This window comes from Poecilia reticulata, chromosome 12, assembly GCF_904066995.2.
Source record: "Poecilia reticulata chromosome 12, P_reticulata-male-v2, whole genome shotgun sequence".
NCBI lineage: Eukaryota > Metazoa > Chordata > Actinopteri > Cyprinodontiformes > Poeciliidae > Poecilia > Poecilia reticulata.
The window spans coordinates 3,641,327-3,665,058 of NC_088841.1; the positions used below are offsets into that span (position 1 = coordinate 3,641,327).

At 41.7% G+C, this 23,732-nt stretch overlaps 2 protein-coding genes and 1 long non-coding RNA gene across 4 annotated transcripts in view; 1 reads left to right on the top strand and 2 right to left on the bottom strand.

The window, feature by feature from the left end:
• Positions 1-8,087, bottom strand: part of cnnm4a (cyclin and CBS domain divalent metal cation transport mediator 4a) — a 28,778-nt gene extending 20,691 nt beyond the window's left edge. Inside the window, exons 1-3 of one of the 2 annotated variants that reach the window (XM_008423263.3) lie at positions 6,585-8,087; positions 987-1,130; positions 643-777 (exon numbers count right to left, since the gene is read on the bottom strand). In XM_008423263.3, coding sequence (XP_008421485.2) covers positions 643-777; positions 987-1,130; positions 6,585-8,085 — 1,780 coding nt within the window. In that variant the 5' untranslated portion in view covers positions 8,086-8,087. The remainder of the gene's footprint in view (positions 1-642; positions 778-986; positions 1,131-6,584) is intronic. The other variant, XM_008423264.3, reaches the window with a different exon arrangement.
• Positions 8,088-8,162: 75 nt separating this feature from the next.
• LOC145554408 (uncharacterized) lies at positions 8,163-11,562 on the top strand. Its single transcript, XR_014090370.1, has 2 exons — positions 8,163-8,252; positions 11,359-11,562. It is a non-coding gene; the product is annotated as an uncharacterized LOC145554408 (long non-coding RNA).
• sec14l7 (SEC14-like lipid binding 7) lies at positions 9,005-21,405 on the bottom strand. The gene is made up of 12 exons (XM_008423262.3): positions 21,269-21,405; positions 19,227-19,302; positions 15,341-15,384; positions 14,562-14,624; positions 14,303-14,491; positions 13,162-13,257; positions 13,019-13,079; positions 12,838-12,921; positions 12,161-12,267; positions 11,942-12,081; positions 11,390-11,559; positions 9,005-11,194 (listed from the first exon to the last, which is right to left on the bottom strand). The coding sequence occupies exons 1-12, from the start codon at positions 21,320-21,322 to the stop codon at positions 11,064-11,066; spliced, it is 1,215 nt and encodes a 404-aa protein (XP_008421484.2). The 5' UTR covers positions 21,323-21,405; the 3' UTR covers positions 9,005-11,063.
• Between the last annotated feature and the right edge of the window lie 2,327 nt (positions 21,406-23,732).

The following is a 23,732-nucleotide window of genomic DNA, read 5'->3' on the forward strand; positions in this document are numbered from 1 at the left end:
TGCTCAGCAGCAAGCTACACATTTGATATTTTAGTGACAGATAAAGTATTTTTATTTTTGTGGTGTAAACCATTTTAGATCCAAAACCTAAAACAGTTCCGTAGGTTGGCCATTTTAAAGGGAAAGTGTACAGCTTGAATCATTTTTGCTGGGTCTGAAGTGATCGTCCAAAAATGTTCACCACGCGTTTGTCACTGCATCAAACCCCTCAGCTACATTCCAGACTCTTGACATCTCGACTTGCCTTTTCAACGTTCATCAGAGTACTGACAGAGACTGAACAGGTTTGGCTTGTCTAGAAGAAAAAAAGAACCAAAAAAAACTTTATCTCTAAAAAGAAAAGTACAGCTCAACTTAATGTAGCAAAGAGAATTGAACCAGATCTAAACTACTGCTTAACACAGGTGACGTGTTGGCCATAATAACCATCTCAGTGTATGGCGGTGGAGGGATCATGATTTGGACTTGGCAAAAGTATCCTTAAACAAGCTAAAGCTCAGCTCAAACTGCTCTGTGACACACGGTGAGCTAAAGGCAGAACAGTAAATCTACAACAAGGAGATTTAATCGGCCTCTCCTTTCCTCTGAACGACGGTAGCGCGTTCATCCTGACCTGGAGCATGGCCTATCCTCGGAGCTCACCTGTGGCTAAGAAACGATGAGCAGCCAGCATGAGCTGGGGAGTGATTTTCACTTTGCTGTCGCCGTCCTGCTTGAAGGCAGAGAAGTCTGGCTTGTTCTTGTGAGGATCCACCTTCTTCTTGTTCCTGTTGTCAGCTGACAGTAAGGAGGACACACAATAAAATACAATACAAGCTGTTTACAAATCCAAATCTTTGCAGCTTGTGTTTGAATTCAGCCCCTTCCCCGTCCCATTGAGGTCGGCTCTCATAAACCCAGTGTCCTGCGTTCCCAATAAACCCAACAAAACGCGTCAGAGCTCGAGCTTCTATGATGACAAAATGCGAAAAGGTTCAATGACTCACTGTAGAGGTCGGACTCGTCCAGGATCTCAGACTTGATGATCTCCTCAATGACGTCCTCCAGGGTGACCAGACCCAGAACCTCGTAGAACGGGTCGCCCTCACCCTCGTTGTTCACCTTCTGGACAATGGCCAGGTGGGATTTACCTGCAGAGAGGCACCAGAGGTTGCATCAAGATGCCGTCAATCAACATTTTACGATGCAAGACTTCCTCTTTTATAACATCTGGTGAAAGTGGGACAGGCGTCAGATGGGACGAGAGGGAATAAAGTTTTCTTCACAGCAGGAGCTGCTGCTAAGACTTCAGTCTTCAAACAGATTTCTCCCCTCGGCTAGATGAAAATATATTTTCTTCTATTTTTTTTTACTTTTTATTTTTTTACAGTTTTCAAACAGCCGTCAGATCTGTCAGTGGATTTAACCTGGCTGCCAGAGGGATGGACAGATACCTTAATATAGCCCAGACTGGGATAAGAGCCTGGGAGAGAAAGAAGTTGGAAAAGCTGCCAGACTGAGATAAAGAGGAAAGAAGTAAAAGCAGTTCTCTGATACAGCACTGAACTGGTTTGACTCTTACTTAAAGAACAGGGACTTTGTCGTATCAATAAGTAACTTCTCATTGAAGGGAACAGAAGTCAGATGCGAGGAACACCAAGGTTCAATCCTAGGACCCCTCATTTAATATCTATATGCTCCCACCAGCTCAGGTTATAACAGGAAATACGATTAGTTTTCCTAACTAATCCTTCCTACCCTAATCCATAACTATGGATGATACTCCATGGTTATGGAGTATCATAACCATGGATACTCTACATTATGATGTCACCTGAACCCATCCAATCACTGAACAGACGCAGAGACAAAACTGAAGCCATTATCTCTGGACCTAAAGAGGAATGATCTGGAGTCAGTACTCAGCCTCAGTTAGCTGAAGATTAGTGATCAGGACTCAGACCTGAACCTTCAGAGTTACATAAAGACAAATGTCCAGGATTAAAGGACTTATGTCTCAGCAAGATGTAGAGAAACTCATCCATGTGTTTATCTTTAGACGCATTGATTACTGCAACAGTGTCTCCACAGGTGTCTAACAAAAAAAAAAAAATCAATCCTCCAGCTGCAGCTGATCCAGAACGCTGCTACTGCTGGTGTTCTCACTAAAACCATAAAGATAGAGAACATCACCCAGTTCTACAGTCCTTCCACTGAGAGAATAGACTTTAAAATACTGCTGTTAGTTTATAAATCACTGAACGGCTCAGCAGCACTATACTGTACATTAAAGATCTGCTGCTGTTGTATCAACCATCCAGTCCTCTCAGGTCTTCTGGTTCTGCTCTGCATCCAGAACCAGAACCAAACATGGAGAAGCAGCATTCAGCTTCTATGCACCACAAATCTATAACAAACGTCCAGAAAACTGGAAAACTGGAAAACAGCTGAAACACTGAGTTCCTTTGAATCTAGACCTGATTTTGATTTTGGCATTTGACAAAATCTAATATTTATTTCTTGTTTCATAAGTGGTGGCTGTATGACGTTTTTATGGTGTTGGGCACTTTGAACTGCCTTTTCGCTGAAACGTGCCATGCTAATAAACTTGACTCGACTTGACATACTAAGTCCATCATGAACGCTGACGCCTGCCCGCAGGAGGTAAGTAAAGCGGTCTAATCAGGTCAGCGGGATGGAGGCCTGTCACAGCTCATAGACATCAGACACCAGCAGCTCCGGCCTGGTCGGCTTCCTCTGTCACACAGCTGTACCACTAATCAACCAATAGATAGCGTCTTTTTAGATATTTTTTATTTTTACTTCCTGCGTAAAATAAGTAACTTCTCCTTCTGTTCGCTGAAATTTGACAGGAGAAAAAAAACAGAATTTTGTTCTAAGCTGTGCTTTGCCCAGGAGGCCTGGGCTCTCGTCTGCTGAGAAAGATTGCTTCCCGAAGGCGTCTGCTTTGTTGAGGTTTTAAATTTTAGCTGTGTTGCTTGTAATGCGTCAGTTTGACACTGTCAAGCTAACCAGAAATTTCACATAGCCTTCCACTGTGAAGAGAGAAGAGCCGAGCTGAATGAGGCGGCTGCTGATGTTCATTCAATATTTGGAAGTGTGGTCAACGCTGACTGAATGACTTTGTTAGCTTCCTCTGCTGCCATCGCTACAGCTACAGGCAGACTACAATTCTGAAACAGTGCAGAAAATCAAAGTCTCCCCTCACTCACAACTTCACCTTCTGTTTGGTAAAAATCTACAGCAGAAATCCAGAACAATGGGAGAAATCACAGACGTAGCACCGAAGTGAGATTAGAGTGGAACTGCATAAGAAGCCAATGACCAGGCTAGAGTTTAACAGTAGGCTTGTTGTTCCAGATGTTTTAGTGTTTCTTTGTGTCAAAGCTTGTTGTTCATTAAGAATCTTTTGAATGTAAACCCTGGAGGATAAAACTCTTGAGGTGGGTCATCATTTAGCCACAAGGGTAGGAATCAATGTGACTTCATATTTCACAGCAGCTCAGAATTACAATATTTGGTGATGTATCTGAAGGAACTTCAGTCTTCACTAAAACTTAATACATCTGAGCAATCAATGTCACATGAAAAACACAGCAAATCTTTGCCTCAGGCTCCTTATAACAGAAAATAATGTTTAAATGTCTTCTTTTTGGTTTTAAATCAGGAAAAAGTTTGAAAAATTTCTACTGAAAAGCCAGATAGTGTGTCAGACTGAGCGGGGTTTTCTCAGTCTGATGCTTGTTAAGCAATTGACAGCAAGCTAGCTACCAGAGCAGATAGCCCAACTAATTATCCTCAAAATTTCTCAGTTTCTGAGTTTTTGGTGAAAATTTACTCCTCATTTTTATTTCTATCTAAAATGGTCTTAATAACCTACTCATTAAGACTTATAAAATATACTTTTAGCCTGCACTGGGGGCCAGCAGAAGCTCTGTTGATGTAAATAAGTCCAACAAGTTTGTCTTTTGGCATATGGTGTTTAGCTGTCCCGCCCAAAGTGTATACTTATTCTAGGGTTGCATGGTGATGAGCCTACAGATGTGATGCTGAGGTCGTAAGATGTCATCCTAAGATGTTTATTTTATGGTAAACTTCATATTGTCAACACTTGTGTTATGTGCTACTGATGTATGGCTGTATAATTGCTCTATAAAAATAATAAAAGTGTAAGTTCTAAAAAAAAAAAAGGCCTTAATACACCATCGTAGGGCTGATCAGACAGAGGAATATTTCCCCTAAAATAACTACAAAATATTCAGAATGACCATTAAATCTTTTTTTTTCATCCCATTCCCATTTTGTTCAGTCTTCTATGATGGAGCTACTTTTATCATCTGAAATACTTCCATGAGCGGCTCTAAACACTAACGTCAACCTGAAATCGCTCGCCGTCACACAGAGCAGTCTGCAGTTGCAGCAGAGCTGAAGTCGGCCGGCCGCTCATGTGATGACTCATCCCTCAAACATCATCATCATCATCATTGCCCTCCGTCCCTCAGGCAGTGAGGGGTCAGCAACCTCTGCAGTGGCTCGTGCAGCAGTTGAGTTGATGCCATGCTCTCTTTAGCTGCAATCAGACAGAACTGCTGCATTCCCCAGATTCTGCTGCATGTGTGCATGACTCAGGATCTGCTGCTAAAAACGGGAGTCAGCTCTGGACGAAAGCTGACCACAATGACATCTGAAGCTGATCTCCGTCCCCTGTCGAGACCAGACAACTCTGGACAATGCTAAAGACGCAACATCCATGACCTTCGATTGTGTGCGTGCGTGCGTGTGTTTGTTTGTTTTTTTTTTAAACAAGCTGCTCTGTGTCACGATAATAATTACGTTAGCAAGGTGTAGCTATCGGCACTGAGATTTCCCGCACTAATATTGTGCGCCTGAACATGAAGGTTTTTATCCCATTAAACAGCCCACAGCTGGAGAGTTCAGTCCTGCTGAAGATGATCATTCAGACAAATCTGCTGCTCTGGTATGTGTGGAGAATAAAAAGCCTCCTGTCAGATTATGTAAATCAGAGTTAGCACACTTCCTCTACATTTTTGTAACAAAAACTAAATTTTCACAGGGGTGAGCAGGCCAGGCTAGTAGAAATGTTAGGAGCGGGGGGCACAAAAAAACAAATCTTTAATTTCATATGTACAAAATTAAATAATTTCTTATTTTATATAGAGAGATTTATTATATATTTATTTATTTGGTATTTAATTACTTATTTGGTTTTATCTTTATGCCTTTATTGAAGATGATCGCACTGAGTGACTTTCTATTACGTGAACATGATCTGTTGGGGTGGACAGCATTTTTTAAGATTGGGTCATGCCCCCTCAACCTCACCCCATGCAGACGCCACTGCAAAGTCATGAAACGTTCTGATAAATCAGAGGGTTTCAGAGTTCTGTTCTGTTATCATCCTTTTTCTGTATAAATAATTTAAATATTTTTATTTTCTTTGCTAAAGAATCACTTAAACATATCATTGTGATCAATTCATTTTAATAGTGACTAGTTACATCATAATCATTCAGACTAATGTTCATATTGAGAATTTCGAAATGTATTCATTTTGTAATTTACAAGTATCACAAATTTTACTTTAAATTATGCAACAAGAAGGTAAAAGTTACCTTTCTTATTCATTTTTGAGAGGCTTCACACTGAAAGGTTACAAAAACTACTAAATAGCTCACGCATTTCTTTAATGGGTCATGAAGCGAATGTTTAGGGTTTTAGGTGCCAATATCACCTCCAGATTTGCTGTTATTGTTTTGTCAACAATGTGCAGACTTGAACTTGAACTCCAGACCATGAATGAGAGCTGAAACAACTCAATCAGAGGTGTTACTGTCACACGGCAACATGTTGGTCAATGAGTGAGTCATTTTTAAAGAGAAAACAACGTAAAAACAAAGCTAAGCTCGGTGTAAACAGTTGGTGACATTGTATTATTTTATGGAAAGTATTGTAAACTGAAAATTCTATGTTTTCATCCTGAAAAGCAGAATCTGATCAGAAATGATCAGTGGTCACGTGATATGAGAAATCTAACCGTACGGTTGTTGCCAAGACAGTTTGGCAGAGATGCAAACGTTGCACTTGGGCAAATATTAAGGCTGAGTTTTCCTCTCCACAACAGTTCAGTGTTCTCCTATCAATAGTTCTTGACGAGAAAGGTGATAAATCTGAATAAATTTCAGATTAATCACATTTTTCTTAGCTGTGCCGCCCCAAACTGGCCTGGTCTGGCCTATGCAAATGTTCTGGTGACAATAATGAGGCCATAGAAAAGTACTTTATGAGGTGTAAGCAGACACATTATATGCACCCGTTTTCAATGCATAGGCAGCTGTTAAATAAAGAAAATGCTTTTTTTTTTGGCGCCCCCTCTAACATGGCGCCCTTATGCATCATATAGTGCATTCCCACTTTTAATGCCACTGTGAGGCCATTTGTGAATGTAGGTTGATGTTATTGATCAGTGCACACAGGCGGCTTTGCAGTTGCAGCTCTGTGTGTTTGATGATGTGATGATGGGCACACACACCAGCATGCACACACAACCTCACTGGAACACTCACCTTTCTTAAACTCCTCCAGCATGGCGTCCAGCTTCGTGTCGTGAAACACGAAGTGCACCGGGTGGTTGTAGAACTTGGTGATGGTCTTCAGGTTGGTGCAGTCATCCGGATCCACAAACGCCAAGTCCTTGACGTACAGGATGTCCACGATGTTGGACCTCTCCTCGTCGTACACCGGGATGCGCGTGTAGCCGCTCTCCATAATCTCCGACATGGTGTTGAAGTCCAGCACGGCGTCCGCCTGGATCATGAAACAGTCCGCCAGGGGCGTCATCACGTCCTCCACCGTTTTGGTCCGGAGCTCCAGAGCTCCCTGGATCATGTTCAGCTCCTCCTTGTCCAGGTCGTTGTAGGGCTCCGTCACCTTAAGCATGCCCACCAGCTTCTCTCGGTTGTACACGGTGCCGATCTCCTGGCCCAGCAGGTAGTCCAGCAGCTTGCTGATCGGGAAGGAGAGCGGGAATGTGAGGAGCATGAAGAACTTGGTGACCGTGATGGTGTTGGCACCCACGGCCAGTCCGTGGCGAGAGCACAGCGCCTGGGGGACGATCTCCCCGAAGATGACGATGCCGATGGTGGAGGCCACCACCGCGCCCAGGCCGGAGCCGATCAGGTCATCCAGCAGGATGGTGAGGGTGGTGTTCACCAGCACGTTGCCCAGCAGGAGGGAGCACAGCAGGTAGTTCCCCTTGCTCCGGATGGGCTCGATCTTCCGGGCGTACTTCTTCTCCTTGTCGGTGCCGCAGCTCTGGACGATGCGCAGCTCCATGGGATCCAGCGCCATGAGGCCAAGGTTCAAGCCGCTGAACATCCCGGACAGCACCAGCAGGCAGGAGATGAGGATGGCCTGCAGCCACATGGGCAGCAGTGACTTCTTCTCTTCCACCACCAGCACCCTGCCGTCGCTCTCCCCCAGCAGAACCCACCTGGTGCCATCCTCGCTCAGCGTGCACAAAGCGTATTCCTTCTGCGGCTCGCTTTTGCGCAGCGGCTTGACTTGCACGCTGAGCACCCCGGACGTCCCCCGGTTGCTCACGTTCATATAGCTCCCGACTTTGATGTCCTTCGTGAAGTCGACACAAGTCCTATCCGGCGTGTCCATCATGCCGCTGCCTCCCCTGGCCGCCGCGACCGCCTCATCCTGCTCATCCTCCTCCTCCTCGTCCCCGCCGCCGTCCGCTAGCTCCGTGAAGCGGATCTGCGTCCAGGCACCCGAGTGGAGCTGCACCCCGTAAAACCGGAGCTGCACAGTGCTCTCCTCGGTCACCTGGATGACACCGTCGTCATTGGTGCTGGACGGCTTGTCGCTTCGCTCGAGCCGCATGCCGAGGACCTGGCTCGCGCCGCTGACCCGGGCGGAACCAGCCGCCGCCGCAGTCTCTGTCCGGCCGCCGACTGCGCTCCACAGGCAGATAATGACGGTGAGAACGTAACCCTGCTGCCCGCTCCATTCTGTCGCCATGTTTGTTTCTTTGCTCGGCGACCTGGGAGCTGACGTCATTTACTCATGTCCGAGCGGCTCCGCCTCTCTCCGGCCCTCCATCTCTCTCTCCACCTCCCTTTACTCACGGAGCCACACACACATGCACACACACAAACACAAACGGCAACACCGCCAACCGGACGACGACAGGTATGGCTGGTAAACAAACGTGCCCCCCTCCAACTGTATCCTTTACGTGTCGCACAGCCAGGAGCGCGCGCTCTCTCCCCTCCTCTCTGCTGGACACCAGGCACTGCGGCACGCGGCAGGAGGGACGCTGTCTGTTGTGCTGCGGCCAGCGGTTTTGTCACTCATTTGATGTGTGAGCCAGCTGCTGTTATGTAAAACTCACAGGGCATCTGTACCAACCCCCCTCCTCCCTCCCGCCTCCAGCATCATCCCGCATCCCCCTGGCACGGAGCCCGGCCAGGGGGATGCTGGAAGAACCGACATAACCACCACAGGCTTACACACCCCTCCACAGCCGGAGTCCCTCTTGTGCTTACACTATTAATTATATTTCTGTTACATAACACGGCTGTTTCTGTGGAAAGATGCGGATTTTATTTTATACCTAAGTTTAAAAAAAAAAACAAAAAAAAAAACACAGAAAATCTAAATTTCATTTAAAATGTTAAAATTATTCGTCTCGATGTTAATCCGCCCTCAGAGTCGTTTTGATGTTTGCTAGTTGTATTGTTTTTATCATTAGTTAGATCCTAATATTCACTGATCAGCTATTACGTAATACATCCAATAATCTCTTGTCTTGTCTTGTCTTGAAGCGCCACCTGGTGGACGCAGCAATTATTCGCAATCAGAGCTCGACATAAGTTGAAAGAGCGAGACAACTGAGGTTTAATAGTTCTGAATTTTATATGACCTATAAAATATATGCGGATTTCAGCGGTACTGAAATCAAATCTGTTGTATGCACAAACTTGGCGAATCAAGTTGATTCTGCTCAAGAAAATATCGATCAGTTATTAAGTGAATTTCATACATTTAAAAGGCACAACAGAAAAGGGGATTTGTGAAAAAATTAAATAAAGTTCAAAACATATAAAAGCAATTTGGCATATTTAAACACAATAGGTTTTTATTGCAACATTTCAACATTAACCTTGACGTAATGAAGCGTTCATAAATTAAAATAAATTTATGACATGCCCTAACAGTTTATAGCATGCAGAGTCAATACTTCAGTGGCATCTCCCTCCTGTTTTTTATTTTTTATTTTTGGCTGCTATTAAAAACAGGTCAACACACAAAGATCAGTCAAGTGGTTTCATTAACAGATTGCACACAAAGAATATTAAAACTAGATATTTACATTACTTAAAAATATGAATAATCACTTATTCTCACTCGGTGAATATGTGTTAAGGCAACACTTTATGCAGACTGCTTCCTTGCTTGACATCATGGGGGAAAAGGCAGCTAAGATGGATACAATTTCCAAAAGACTTTAGGAGCCACAGTTATCTTTTCAAACAATTCTATCCAAATCTGGGAAAAATTTAAAGAGTCTTTTCAGGAATCAGATGGATTATCGCCAGAAGAACATGTTTTGGTACATAAAATTTAGTGTTTCTTCACATAAACTGAAGAAAGGAGGTGTCAGCAGCATGTTGGGGAGGGATTTTCTTCTAGAGGCTGGTGCACTGTACACAATACTGTAGGTGGTACCATAACATCAGTCAGGAGTGGGTATTTCAAACAAACATCAATCACAAGCACAGAAGGTTTTAAGGATGACCAAAGGCCATCACCAACCCCTGATCTTGTGGAAAGATATCCGAAAACATTTCACCTAATTCATAAGGGTTCAAGGAGATTATACTAAATACTGAGGAAATGTACAGGTCTAAATTTGAATAAATGTCTCATTTTTGTTGTTTTTGACACTGACAAAAATCTTACAGGTTCATTTGCAAAGAATTGGCTAATATCGAGTTCAACTGCATGAGATTCTGGGACTGAGGATTCCTCCCAGTGGGACGCACTTCAGCAGACTCCTTCCCATGTGGAGGAAATGCTGTCCCTTATGGTAAAAGACCAGGGAGAGAGCTGGTTTCCAGGGTAATACTGGGGTTAGTACACATTTGTGACTTTAGGCCACAAGTCAAGAAGAAAAAAGTGATTCAGCGTCTGTGGGATACCTTGTTTTACTGCACAGACTCTGACTTCAGAAGAAACCAAGACATGAGATCACGTTCCCCTCACACGCACCTCATTTTCTTTACCTCACATTCCAGATTGCTTTACTGTCTGGAAATGGTGGGTAGAAGGTATGAAGAGAAGGGGCGGAGCCAGAGAGTAACCTGTCATCGACCACACCTCCAAAACAGCTGGTGGCAGCAGTGAAATATGATTAGACAGCATAAATTTATGAATACAATACTGATGTTGTGCTCTGAACTCTGGTGCCGCTCAGTTGTTGGCCACTTCTGAGTGAGCAACGGGAAATTTCTAGCTCCACCGCTGGTGAACATGGCAGGTCCTGCTGTTATATACATCGACTTTAAAAGCAGAACTCAACAAAGTTCAGCAAAGTGCTGAAAATACAACCAGGTGGTGTGAGGCAGCTGTTACTGGTGACTCTGGATCACCCAAAAGTGTAAATGTGTTGTGTTCATGATCTAGCTAATCATGCAGGAAATTGATCCAAAAATAAATATTATCTGAAAAATTATCATTATTAATTAACATGCACTTATCATAATCTAGTTAATGCAATGCATACTTTGATAACTATGGAATCTCAGCTGGACTGCTTGAACTGACCTCTGTGGTTCAGTCCTGAATCATTCTGGCACGGTTTCGGTGCACTGCATTCACAGTACTGCTTCTCATCCTCACATTAATCAGCTTTACAATTAAGGCTCCAAACAATTAGGAACTAACGCGCAGTGCACTGAGAGACGCTGAGGTTAAATCCAGTCGTCGTGAGGCAGCGAGGTGACCAAAATGTGAGATGTAATATTTGCGTGTCCTCACTGCAGCCTCACGTCCCCTCTGCTGCACAGAGTCTGCAGCTGTTCATCCGCAGGAGGAATCACCTCCACGTTGTAGCTAACCTTCTTGGACTGGAGGATGCTGTAGCTGTTGTCAAAACACAGCACATCTGCAAGGGACAAGGGATGTGGTTGGCAACAGCTAGCAGAGAACACAGACACATTTGTTACACACAGACCACACAAAACTCTTTATAGCAGAGCCAGATTTACCCATTCACATACATATGTAGAGATACATACATTTTGACCAATTTTCTTGACAAACATCCAGATAAACCTGAGGAAAACGAGCGGTTACTCACAGACTCCCGGCTCCGAGCAGGTGAGGCAGCTGTCTTCTGGGACCATGTGAGCATTGTACCGCTCACCGGGAAGAACCTGCTCCATCTCGGCTACCTTCTGACTCCCGCTGTCCTTGGTGCGCCGGTACACTCCAAACCCGATGTCTGCTCCATCGCTGGCAAACTGCCACCTAGCAGGGAACAGAACTGCGTCTTATTCTACTGATACATTTGTTTTTTTAAAACACATTCCCTACATGTACTAAAACATAACTGACATTTGTTGAAACTAGAAAAAAGACACGTTAATGAGACGCAGATGGGTGGAGACAGTGAAGCTGCAAGGACAGAAGATACTGAAGTTCGTATGTTTTAATTAAAAATACATAATGTAATGTAGTATTAAGGGGAGGTATTGTATTTTTCTCTAAAATAAACAAGAATCTATCAATAACTACAAAGTTCTTAACACACGTTTCCCAAATTTTTGTTGACATCAAAAAAAGTTGTTTCTCTTAATGCGTGTTATTGCTCAGTGTGTTTCCGACCAGATTTCTGCACCTGCTGTCATACCTGAGGAGGCTGCTGGGGGCAGCGACGTCGTACTCCAGCTGCAAGCTTGAGCCGCGGCTGATGGTGACGCTGCTGTCGTACTGAACCTTCAGCGATTCCTGCACGTAGTAAGACTTGGGAACGTTCCCGCCGTAGTTGATCTAGAAGTGCAACGGATGAATCATTTCTTTCAGAACCTTCCAAACAAACTGGATCTTGCCTGAGGGTTTCTCTTCTCACCATCGTTCTGCAGCAAGGGTCTCCGTCGGGGTCGGTCAGGGTTCCTCCGTACACCACAGGAAGCTGGTCCGGGTCGATGTGCTTGCGCAGCACTTCCTGCCAGTTACCTCCAAACAGCCAAACAATTAGGAGAAAAAGTCAATAAACCATAGTAATGAAGGAAACAAATAATTTGGACAACCTTATTCTCATTTAATTATGACTTTACTCTTGCTTTAGTACAACTACTCTCATATTGTTACAAGTTTATTCTGGTAATTTGACTTTAATCTCGCAGTATGACTTTTTTCATCATTGTATTACAACTTTACTCTTGTATTATTACCACTTTATTGACATATCATGATTTGATGCTTGTATTATTATGATTCTATTCTTGTAATATTATTACTTTATTTTCTAAATAATAAAAAATTCTTAGCCTAATATTCCGTCATACATTTCCCCGCGTTTGCGTTATAGTCCTGTGGTAATCTTATAATTTGAGTCCAATGTCTTAAATAATAGATTATTTATTTATCGCTACTATGATTATTTATTGCAGAATTACTATTAATTCTGTAATAAAAAAGCATAAACCAATATAATTTAATAAAAGGAATAATACAAGTTAACATTAAACAGATCAATGTCAGAGACGTTATAGTTTGAAGAGATATGAAGGCGAGTCATCTTACTTCCTAAAACCACGATTTTCCGTCGCGTTTCCTCACACAGGAAGTGTTTGATCAGGTTGTAGGCCATCGGAAACATTTTTGGAGCTGCAGCAAAAATAACAAAATAAAGAAATTCTTCAACTTCAACTTGAAAACACAACTTGAACAATAGTGAGACCATGTCGCAAATCAGGTGAGGTACCTTTAATGAGGAGCAACCTCTTCAGCCCCTCAGGGTAGTTGTCTTCATACATGGTGAGGACCTGCAGGAGATAAAGAGCAGCTCAGACACAGACTAAGGCTCTGAGAAACAGCGTGTGATGAATGTGAGAGCGAGCGACAAACCTCTCCGTAAGTCTCAATAGCAGGTTTCCAAATGTGCTTCAGTCCAAGTCCTTCACAGTCATAAATCAGAGTGATGGACTCTATGTTCTTCCCGAGCTGAGACAGACAGAGAGGACATGTGAGAGGAAGAGACGAGGAGAGAAAATATGAGGGGAAGAGAATGGAAACAGAGGAAGGGAAAAAAATTTGAACCTGGAAGGAAGATGAAGAAAATGGAGGAAAAAAAGTGAGTCTAGGTCAGCCTGTGGTCTCTGGGTGCCCCCTAGTGGTCTGCAATGTACTGCATTTAAACAACCGTTATTTGCCGTGATGTGAGCTCAAAGTACGACACGTACAATTACCCTACCAAAGGATTGTGTTTAAAAATAATAATGGATAAATAGCTTAAGACTGAATCACTCAAATGAAAAGCTGAAAATACTGGTATGAAGAAAACATCACCCGAGCTATATGATCAGAGAAATTCATGTCTGCAGGGATATTTTTCAGTTTCTCGGGGTGAGTTGCAGAACTTTTGTTTTTAGAATACCATTATGATACATAGTACGCCACTGGCACGCAGAGGTCCGCCCTGCTTGAGTGTGATATGACAGTGACAAGGATGTGAGGAGCGTTGCGCCCCATGCTGATTAACTGCATCTATAACACCTAAACTAAAATAATTATTTTACGTCAAGCTGAGAGAAAACAAAGATTAGAATCAACACTTTCAGAATCTGTAAACTCAAAAATGCTTCAGTAGGCATTTGAGTTTACAAAATGCCTGTGTGTCTTGGCCAGTCACATTTACAAAATAAGAATCGCAGTTTTCATTAGGATGAGCAAAGAAGATCTCTTAAGTGCATTAAGAGATTAATATTTTCATTTCAGGATGCATATATTAAGATGTTGCGGGGACAATTTCAAGTTCTATGCTGTGACGTGAGCTCAAAATGCGACACGTACATTTACAAACATGTTTGTGAAAAACAGTTTTAGGAGAAGCAAACATTCTTCTGTTTCTCACAAAAAATTAAGAGACAAGGGGAAGAGAACAGAAACAGATAAAGGGAAAAACAAAGTTTGGAGGTGAAAAAAATGTAAAAAGGGAGGGAAAAAAGTGAGTCTAGGTTTAGACGTGAGAGGAAAGCTTGTTCCAGACCTTCTCAGACTGCCTCCGACACTCCCGCTGCAGCATCTCGATGTGTCTGATCTTCGTCTTCAGGAAGTCCTGTTTGGTGGCTGACAGCAGCAGGCCTTTGGGGTCCAGAGGGCCAATCACGTCGTACCAGATGGGACTCCCCTCTCGGTCATAGCCGCACATCCCACCGGATACGTACTTCTCAATAACCTTGAGAAGGACAAGCATGAGCGTCATCAAACATCGAGACAACGGAGTGCGTGTCAGACGGGCGAGTTACCTCTGGAGGCTTCCAGTCAGTTATGATGGTGTCCACTTTCATCTGCTTCCTGAACTCCACATGCTGTAAGAAAAGGAAAAGGAAGCAGAAGAAGAAATAAGAGTCTCACAAAAACCAGGAAGTAAAACGAATGACGAAAAACTCCAGCACAACCAAATTCAGTTCAGAAATTCTTTCTTAACCCCAGAGAGAAATTAAATGTCATAGAACACAATTTTCTTCAAAGACTTATTGTAGATGATGGTGGCTGTGAAGTATCTCCTACAGCAGTAGGTATCACAGCATATCTGAGAAACCCTCTGACTGAAAACCCTCTGTTGTTGTACAACAGTTTCATAAAGAAGACGGTCAGGGTTGCTGAGACTTTTCTGGATTTTCTGGGTAATCCAGAAAAGTATGGATTGTCCATGTGCACCGTCATCTCCAGACACACCACAGAACAGAACCAGCATTCTTTATCAGGTTGTTGAGCTTCTTTAGCTCTGATGCTGCCGCCTCAACTAATGTTGGCAGAAGAGATTATAATCTCCACTGCAGATTTATACATGCCCAGCTGTCAAAAGTTCACTAATGGAGACCAAAAACAAAAACCAGTTGAGAAATTCCTGTTCAATTATTAACAATGCTACATATTATATAACCTCCTTGTGCAGTCTGTAGGTAAAAATCAATAAAGTGAAAAGCAATATTTGCTACATGAATGTAAAAACTGTGTAGGAAAAATGTAAAGACTTGAGATGAGTCTGAGATACAAGGCAGAGAGATCACAAAAATCTCACCTTCCTGATCATGTTCTCTGATTTCTGAAGATTGAAGTTACGAGCTGGGAAGAGAGAAACAGAAGAGAGAGCGTCCATGTGAAAACATGAACGTTTTATTTCAGTCAGCACAGAGCACATGCAGTTATTCTTTGGTTTGGTAATTATGTCTCCTTCACACCAGTTTGAAGGAGACACTGGTGTCAGGAAATATTCCCTGATATTCCACACTGATGACCTTTTTGAGACATATTGTTTGGTCTTATTTCTTAACAGCAAGAAACATATAAGTTATATGAACTGTTGGGAATAAATAATTTTATTATATCTTCAGGGGAGAAAGAGAAAGCCCCCAAATTTGATAAAAAGAAATGGAATTAAAATTCACTTGTTTCTAGAAAATTGTTTGGTAAACCGGAGATTCTGGGTTCAAATCCCAGTAGTGCCTCCAAATTGTGGAGATGATCTCAACTTAGGTTCTTAATGTAGGAGGTTCAAGAAGAGTCAGTGAGTTGAATTCATGAATCCCATTTAATAAGATGAAAGTGCAGCGCTGGTCCATTGTCATGCTTTCCTTGTGGTCTAACACAGCAAAATGTCCCCTAACAACAGATTCTGATTCCTTTTGGGCCTTTATCTAAGCTATGCTCTAAAGAGGTCCGTGCTGCTTATTTAGGAACTTTTCCAGTATATTCAATAACCTTCTGAAGGCCAATGCGCCTTATGAGGGCCAAAGCCTGACCTGAAGTGGGTGAGCACACTTTTCAGGGATAAAGGTTAGGTTTAAATGTATGGTGTAAATTAAGTTTTGGTTAAGGTTTGAATTAGGAATATACAGGTACTGGTGTGAGGGTAAGAGCAGTTACTAAAGTTAATAGAAGCCAGTACTAAGTCATAAATATGGGTAGAAATACAAACATGCACCTCTTCTCTAGTGGTGCCTGCTCCGATAGCAGATCTTGTGCTAAAGTCCATTTCCTGCTGCATGCAGTTGAGTGCATGTGTGTCTGTGTTCTTGTATTTGTACAGTCATGGCCAAAAGTTTTGAGAATGACACAAATATTATATTTTCACATGATCTGCTGCCCTCTGGTTTTCATGTGTGTATGTCAGATGTTTTTATCATATACAGAAATACAATTGCAATTATATTATGAGTAACAAAAGCTTTTATTGACAGAATGAGTTAATACAGCAAGTCAATATTTGCAGTGTTGACCCCTCTTCTTCAGGACCTCTGCAATTCTCCCTGGCATGCTTTCAATCAACTTCTGGACCAAATCCTGACTGATAGCCGTCCATTCTTGCACAATCAATGCTTGCATTTTGTCAGAATTCCTAGGTTTTTGTTTGTCCACCCGTCTCTTGATGATTGACCACAAGTTTTCAATGGGATTAAGATCTGGAGAGTTTCCAGGCCATGGACCCAACATCTCTATGTTTTGTTCCCTGAGCCAGTTAGTTATCACCTTTGCTTTATGGCAAGGTGCTCCATCATGCTGGAAAAGGCATTGGTCATCACCAAACTGCTCTTGGATGGTTGGGAGAAGTTGCTCTCGGAGGACATTCTGGTACCATTCTTTATTCATGGCTGTGTTTTTAGGCCATACAGTGAGAGAGCCGACTCCCTTGGCTGAGAAGCAACCCCACACATGAATGGTTTCAGGATGCTTTACAGTTGGCATGAGACCAGACTGGTGGTAGTGCTCACCTCGTCTTCTCCGAACAAGCTATTTTCCAGATGTCCCAAACAATCGGAAAGGGGATTCATCAGAGAAAATGACTTTACCCCAGTCCTCAGCAGTCCACTCCCTGTACCTTTTGCATAATATCAGTCTGTCCCTTATGTTTTTCCTGGAGAGAAATGGCTTCTTTGCTGCCCTCCTTGAGACCAGGCCTTGCTCCAAGAGTCTCCGCCTCGCAGTGCGTGCAGATGCCCTCACACCTGCCTGCTGCCATTCCTGAGCAAGCTCTGCACTGCTGGTAGCCCAATCCCACAGCTGAAACACTTTTAAGAGACGGTCCTGGCGCTTGCTGATCTTTCTTGGGCGCCCTGGAGCCTTTTTGGCAACAATGGAACCTCTCTCCTTGAAGTTGTTGATGAAGCAATAGATTGTTGACTGAGGTGCAATCTTTCTAGCTGCGATACTCTCCCCTGTTAGGCCATTTTTGTGCAGTACAATGTTAACTGCGTGTGTTTCCTTAGAGATAACCATGGTTCACAGAAGAGAAACAATGATGCCAAGCACCAGCCTCTTTTTAAAGTGTCCAGTGGTGTCATTCTTACTTAATCATGACAGATTGATCTCCAGCCCTGTCCTCATCAACACCCACACCTGTGTTAATGGAGCAATCACTGAAACAATATTAGCTGGTCCTTTTAAGGCAGGGCTGCAATGAAGTTGAAATGTGTTTTGGGGGATAAAGTTCATTTTCTGGACAAATATTGACTTTGCAATTAATTGCTGTTAAGCTGATCACTCTTTATAACATTCTGGAGTATATGTAAATTGCCATTATAAAAACTGAAGCAGTAGACTTTGTAAATATTAACATTTTAATCATTCTCAAAACTTTTGGCCATGACTGTATATTGTAAGGACCATGTTCCTACAAATACATTATGAGGACCCACTGCTCCATGAGGAGAAGAGTCGCTTTGGAGTTAAGGGTTAGGCTTAGGACAAAGGTGTGAGTTAGTTATGGTCTAGTGACGGTTAAGGGTTAGGGATAGGTTGTAGAAATGAATGGAAGTCAATACCTTGTAAAGGTAGAGAGACATAACGTGTGTTTGTGTATGAATGTGTGTGGGCCAGCGATTTCAACCAATCACTGCTTTTCCCATATCCACACACCGTCATTGGCCGATCTGTACACACCCTCTAGGCAAAACCTGTGGCCCAGAATTGTTTTCAACACAGGCTCACTCTCTGGAGCAAAAATCATTTAAATGTATATTCCATGCCTATCACTTGAATGTTTTGAATATCTGTGTTTTATGTTAAAGCATAAATGAGTTCAGATAGCTTACATAGGCTCACTCCAAAACAAGCACAGGAGAAATAGCGTTAAATTAATCCAAAGTAAGGAATGTTTATTCGTTTTCTTTTTTAGTTTTATTTAACGTGAAACAGTGTGATGGATTTGGAATGGATAATTTTGGGGACACAAAATGAAGCTTCTGGATGGTGGGAAGAGAATAACCTCGCCTTTCAGGAACAGCGACGTTCCCATCAATTGCTGTCTCCAAAATGACAACAGTGAAATTAATGTAGAGGTGCTTTTATTGTAAGTATTTTTTTTATATTTCGCACATAGAAAAATGCATATATTCATATATTCCCAACAGTTCATAAAACTTCTCTGTTTCTTGCTGTTAAGAAATAAGTGCCTTTGACACAGTTTCAAACTCTCAGCTTGTTTTTAAGCAAGCAGAGAAACTGGTCAAAGTCAACAGGCGGTGCACACATACTTGCACGCACACACACACACACACACACACACACACACACACACACACACACACACACACACACACACACACACACACACACACACACACACACACACACACACCTCTGGTCATCGATCTCAGCCTGCTCTGACTGTGGACCATTAACCAGACAGACCACAGCTGTCTGGTGGTTTGTAATTTTATGTTTCTGACAGAAACACTGGCAGCAATTTGATTCCAAAATGCTGTTGGAACTATATAAATACATTTATATTAACAGACTGAACTGCACCTTATTTTATGATCAATCAGTTCAACCACAGAGCAACATAGGTGGTGGACTTATCCTTGATGGGCTGCAAACGGAGACCAATGGGTCAAACTGTGTTCCCTAAATCTATAATCAGTGTCCAGAAAGCACTGAACAGGTGAACCTGGACGTCTGAGACTCACCTCGGAGCCATCGGAGGAGGTAGTGGTCATGCTGAGCCGGCAGGCTGGGGAGGACATCTTGAATCCTCTCCCGAAACTGAAAGCAAAGCCAAGCCGCAATTCTTTGTCACAAAGAGTTAAAAAGAAGGAAAAGCAGCGTAAGTAAACCTTTGTGGGCTGCTGGTGTATCTCTGTCCGCAGAAACTGGGATAAACATGCAAAAAAAACTCAAAGCATCGTTTGGCATGCAATCTAGCAGTGGGCATTTATTGTTTATCAGTTATCATGAAGAATTTCCTAGAAGAATTTAGATTTTATCTTCTCAATAAAATTAAATTAATCACATTAAACAAAAGACCAACCTGGCAGTGTTATCGTAAATGTTATTTTTACTCTTTTCTCCACTATTTGTTCACGAGAGCATCATTAAATATCAGTAAATTCAGAAATATGGCTAAATGCAGTTAATGTGCTTAGCTTAGTGATAAAAATCTCACTTCTTTAATGAAGTGGTGTCCTAAAGAAGCCCGTTTTAAATGGGAATTTTCTTCAAAAACAATATTTTTATTTGTGGTGCTGTGACTGCTGCTCCATACAGTCACAACTGCACCAGTTACCTAAAATAAGACCAAATAGTAAATAGTTTTATCATATTTTTTATCCTTATCACAACAATACCACAAAATATAGCAATAAAATTCTAAGATCACTCCACCCAGTCCGGATGCATTCATTTCTTATTTTAGTTGAGACATATAAGTTTGAACGAATATGCATCAGTCACCGGGATCGTTTTTTTTTCTTCTGTTTTCGCCACTTTTGTGTTTCAGATCATGAAACAAGATTTTTAATATCAGACAGAGGTAACGTAAAAAGGAGTTTTTATTAGAGTAAAAAAGTAACTCTAACCAGCTGCCACCTTCGTTAAGCATGGAGTAAATGAATAACCACATGTTTTACTCATTTGTTTGGTTTCACTCACTGACTTCTATGGAACCTGAAGGCGGTCTCAAATGCAACACATTATGCATCGATGCAAAGAAATTCCACTAAAGTCCACTTTTGAATAGCAAGAAAATAATATAAAAAAAATACCTAAATGAAAGTGTCGGAGTGGCCCAGTCAAAGTGTGAACTTCAGTCTGAGGTAGATGCTGTAGTTTGAGCTTAAACAGGATGTTTGTGCTCTAAAACTCTCCAATATGTCTGAATTACAACAATTATGCAAAGAAGACTGTATCAAAAATCCCCTCAGGGATCGACTCATTATTACTTCAAACAAACACTTGATGTTTGTGACACCAGCGGTGGAGCAGCAGGTTATTAGCTATAGGGGCTGATCAGTTTTCAAGCAGGACGGTTTGGAAAGCTTTTCCCTTCAAATGAAACTGTCATTTCAAAGCTGATTTTTGTATTTCCTCAAAAATCAGGAAATACCTGAAGATATTTCAGATCATCAGGTTATCCTTCTCTTTTGATCCATAATATTTTATGGACCTTTGAACAGCCCTCCTGTCCATAATAAGTCTCTGTTTGTAACTACATGGTTACAATTTGCACAATAAAAATAGCTATTTCTGCTCATTTTTAAAATGAGAGTCATTATTTGTCACACTAAATCCCTTTTTGCTTCACTAAAATTAAGTGGATAAACCCAAATACACACGTTTTCAAATCCAAGCTCATCTACTTTTAGTTTTTGAGTTCAAATAAAAGCAAATGGCAATTATTGACCATTACAAAAACCTGAAGATGTCATTTAAAAGAAGCTGTTAATATAGCACACATATTCACAGATTAAAACCAAAAAAGCTTTGGAGAACAAACAGCTCTGACCCATATGGAGGAACTTCGCGCAACCTGTGATAAAAAATGTTCAGATTGTGGATTTGTAAGTCTTAACACAGAGCATTAGCACATAACAGTCAAAGTTTTCACTGGGAGAGCATTTAAAGTTGGACCAGTGCAAACCAAAAGATATCAGCTTCACGTAAACCAAAGTCATTTACAAAAAATCTCCCAGAATTTCCATCAAATATTCCAGATTGGGGAATAATCTCTGACCTCTGTGAGGGTCTGGGCCTGCTTGGGGCTCAGGTCTCCGACTCGTCCGCTCATGTCTCGGCTGAAGCGTCGCTCCGATGCTGCTGCTGTCTGCGAATGAGAGCTGCAGGAGGTAAAGACAGGTAGACGGGTGAAAATGCCACGCCTCCACTCCCTTTCTCTCACATGTGTTCACAAAGGAAGGTGGACTTTCACCCCACTCCCACTGGTTACCTGCTGAAACCTTCAGGAGAACTGAAAAACTAAAAAAAAATAAACTGGAGTTATTTGATTCTTTTATAAAATATTAGGCTAATTTTGATTAAATAATCCCTTGTAAGTAGTGATTTTCTTCTGGTGTCATGCATAACCAGAAGAGCATATACTGGTTATGCATGACACCATCGATCCAAGTCAACAGATTACATAAACACGGTTGGGTAACAAGTCTTTGCAATCTGCTGTTACTTACATAATCAATAAAAAGAGAAAAGAAAAAGTTTCTCATAAAATATGGTTCTTATCTGGTTTATTTTTTAGGAATGTTCAGTTTATTTACATAGCAAATGCCATTTAAAGGCACTTTGTAATTCAATCATACATACCATCCAGTTGATCCTAGTTATCAAACAGTGCAATATGCCAAATTAATTATTCAAAGCGGTTTAAAAAGGAAACCCAGCAGATTGCATCGAGTCATCAGTTTGCAGCAATCACTGCAGAACCTGGCGGAAGAATTTCTAACCTCATCTTATCTCACTGCAACCACAAATCTAAATGCATTTTATTTGAATTTGTGATACAAACATGAAGCAGTGCAGAATTATGAGGATATAATTTTTTTTTTTAAACATTGTTTTACAGGGGAAAAAATGTGGAAAGTGTGGCATGCATTTGTATTCATGTGCCCTGAGTAAATGCAGTCATGCAGCCGTCTTTCACTGAAATAACAGAGAGTTTGTCCAGCAGGTTGGCACATCTCCACACTTCTTCCTAATAAGAGCAGATTTTATAGAAAGCATCTGGAGGCCACAGATTCTTAGTCGGATTCAGATCTGGTCTTTGACTAGGCCATTCTACTAAACTAATAAGCTTTGACCTAAACCGTTCTTCTGCAGCTCTGGCTGAACATTCGCCCTGCTACACCCCAGGCTGACACCATTAGCAGCCTCCAGGTTTCCCTCACTGCAAAAACTCAAAATCTTATCAGGTTGTTTTTTTTCTTTTGTCTGGTTTCTATTGCAAATATGTTATATTCAAAATAAGACAAAACTGTTAATAGCTTGAGTCAGTAATTCCTCAATATTGATGAAAAATTCTAGTCAATTATTTCACTAACAGGGGAAAAATGTCATTAATAATTTATCTGCTAAAGGAACCAGCCATTTTTCATCAGTATTAAGGAATTATTTACTTAAAACAAGCTCCTATATATCTTGTTGGAAACTCAAGTTAGTTTTTGTCTTATTTCAAGCGTACCAAGACATTTCTACTAGAAATTAGACAAAAACAAAAACACCAGGTAAACTTTGGTGCTTTTATAGAGCTCCAGCATGCTCTGAATTTACCTCCATCCAACTTGACCAGTTTTTCTTTCTTCTGAAGGACAGCATGATGCTGCCACCACCACATCCGAGTAATGTCATTTTTCCACTACACAAAATGTTTGACATGAAGGCCAAAAAGATCAGTTTGGTTCTGATCTGATCAGTCCTGGGGTCGACTTTACAGCTGCAGTAGAGCCTTTATAAAAAATGTTAAAACTTAAATTTTTTTAATAAAAGTTACACGCGGCAGCTTTAAAGTCTGGCATTAAACTGCAAACAGGATTTCTTCTGGCTTTCTTTTCGCTCCTTGTCCATAAAAGTCAGATTTATGTCTACAACTCATTTTCAGCAGATCATTGAATTCTGAACGGAGCTGCTTAACCAGGGCTTTATGTCTTTTTTTCCCCTTTCCACTTCATAATTTTGCACTCATTCTGTATGGAACAGCTACAGGAAATGATTACTTCTAATTAAAAAAGGACAAATAACCCAGTATCGGTGAAAATGAGTGAATGCAGAAATAACCAAAAGACATTTTAAAATCCCTAAAACAAAATGAGTCTGTATTTATCCCACCAGTCGGGTTTACTTTAAAGAAGAAAAAAAAATGCACATCACAGACATTTTTTTTCACAAAAGTAATTTTATTATTTAAATACACAAGCTATTTAGACCCACCAAAATAAAGCTGGTGTCATGAATAAATAGATGATTTACAAGAAATCACAATCAGAGAGCCTAGAAGGTCCTTCTCATCCTGACATAGCACAGCTGTTCCAATCAACAGAGGAAGAAATAATTCATCATGACAGCATTTCCCAGCTCCCCTCGCTGGACAGGAGGGGGACACGGACGTCTCTGACCCGGAGTGCAGCGCTGAAACGGACGTGTACTTTGGAAAGGATCGATACAAATCAAACTCCAAAGGTTTGACGTCG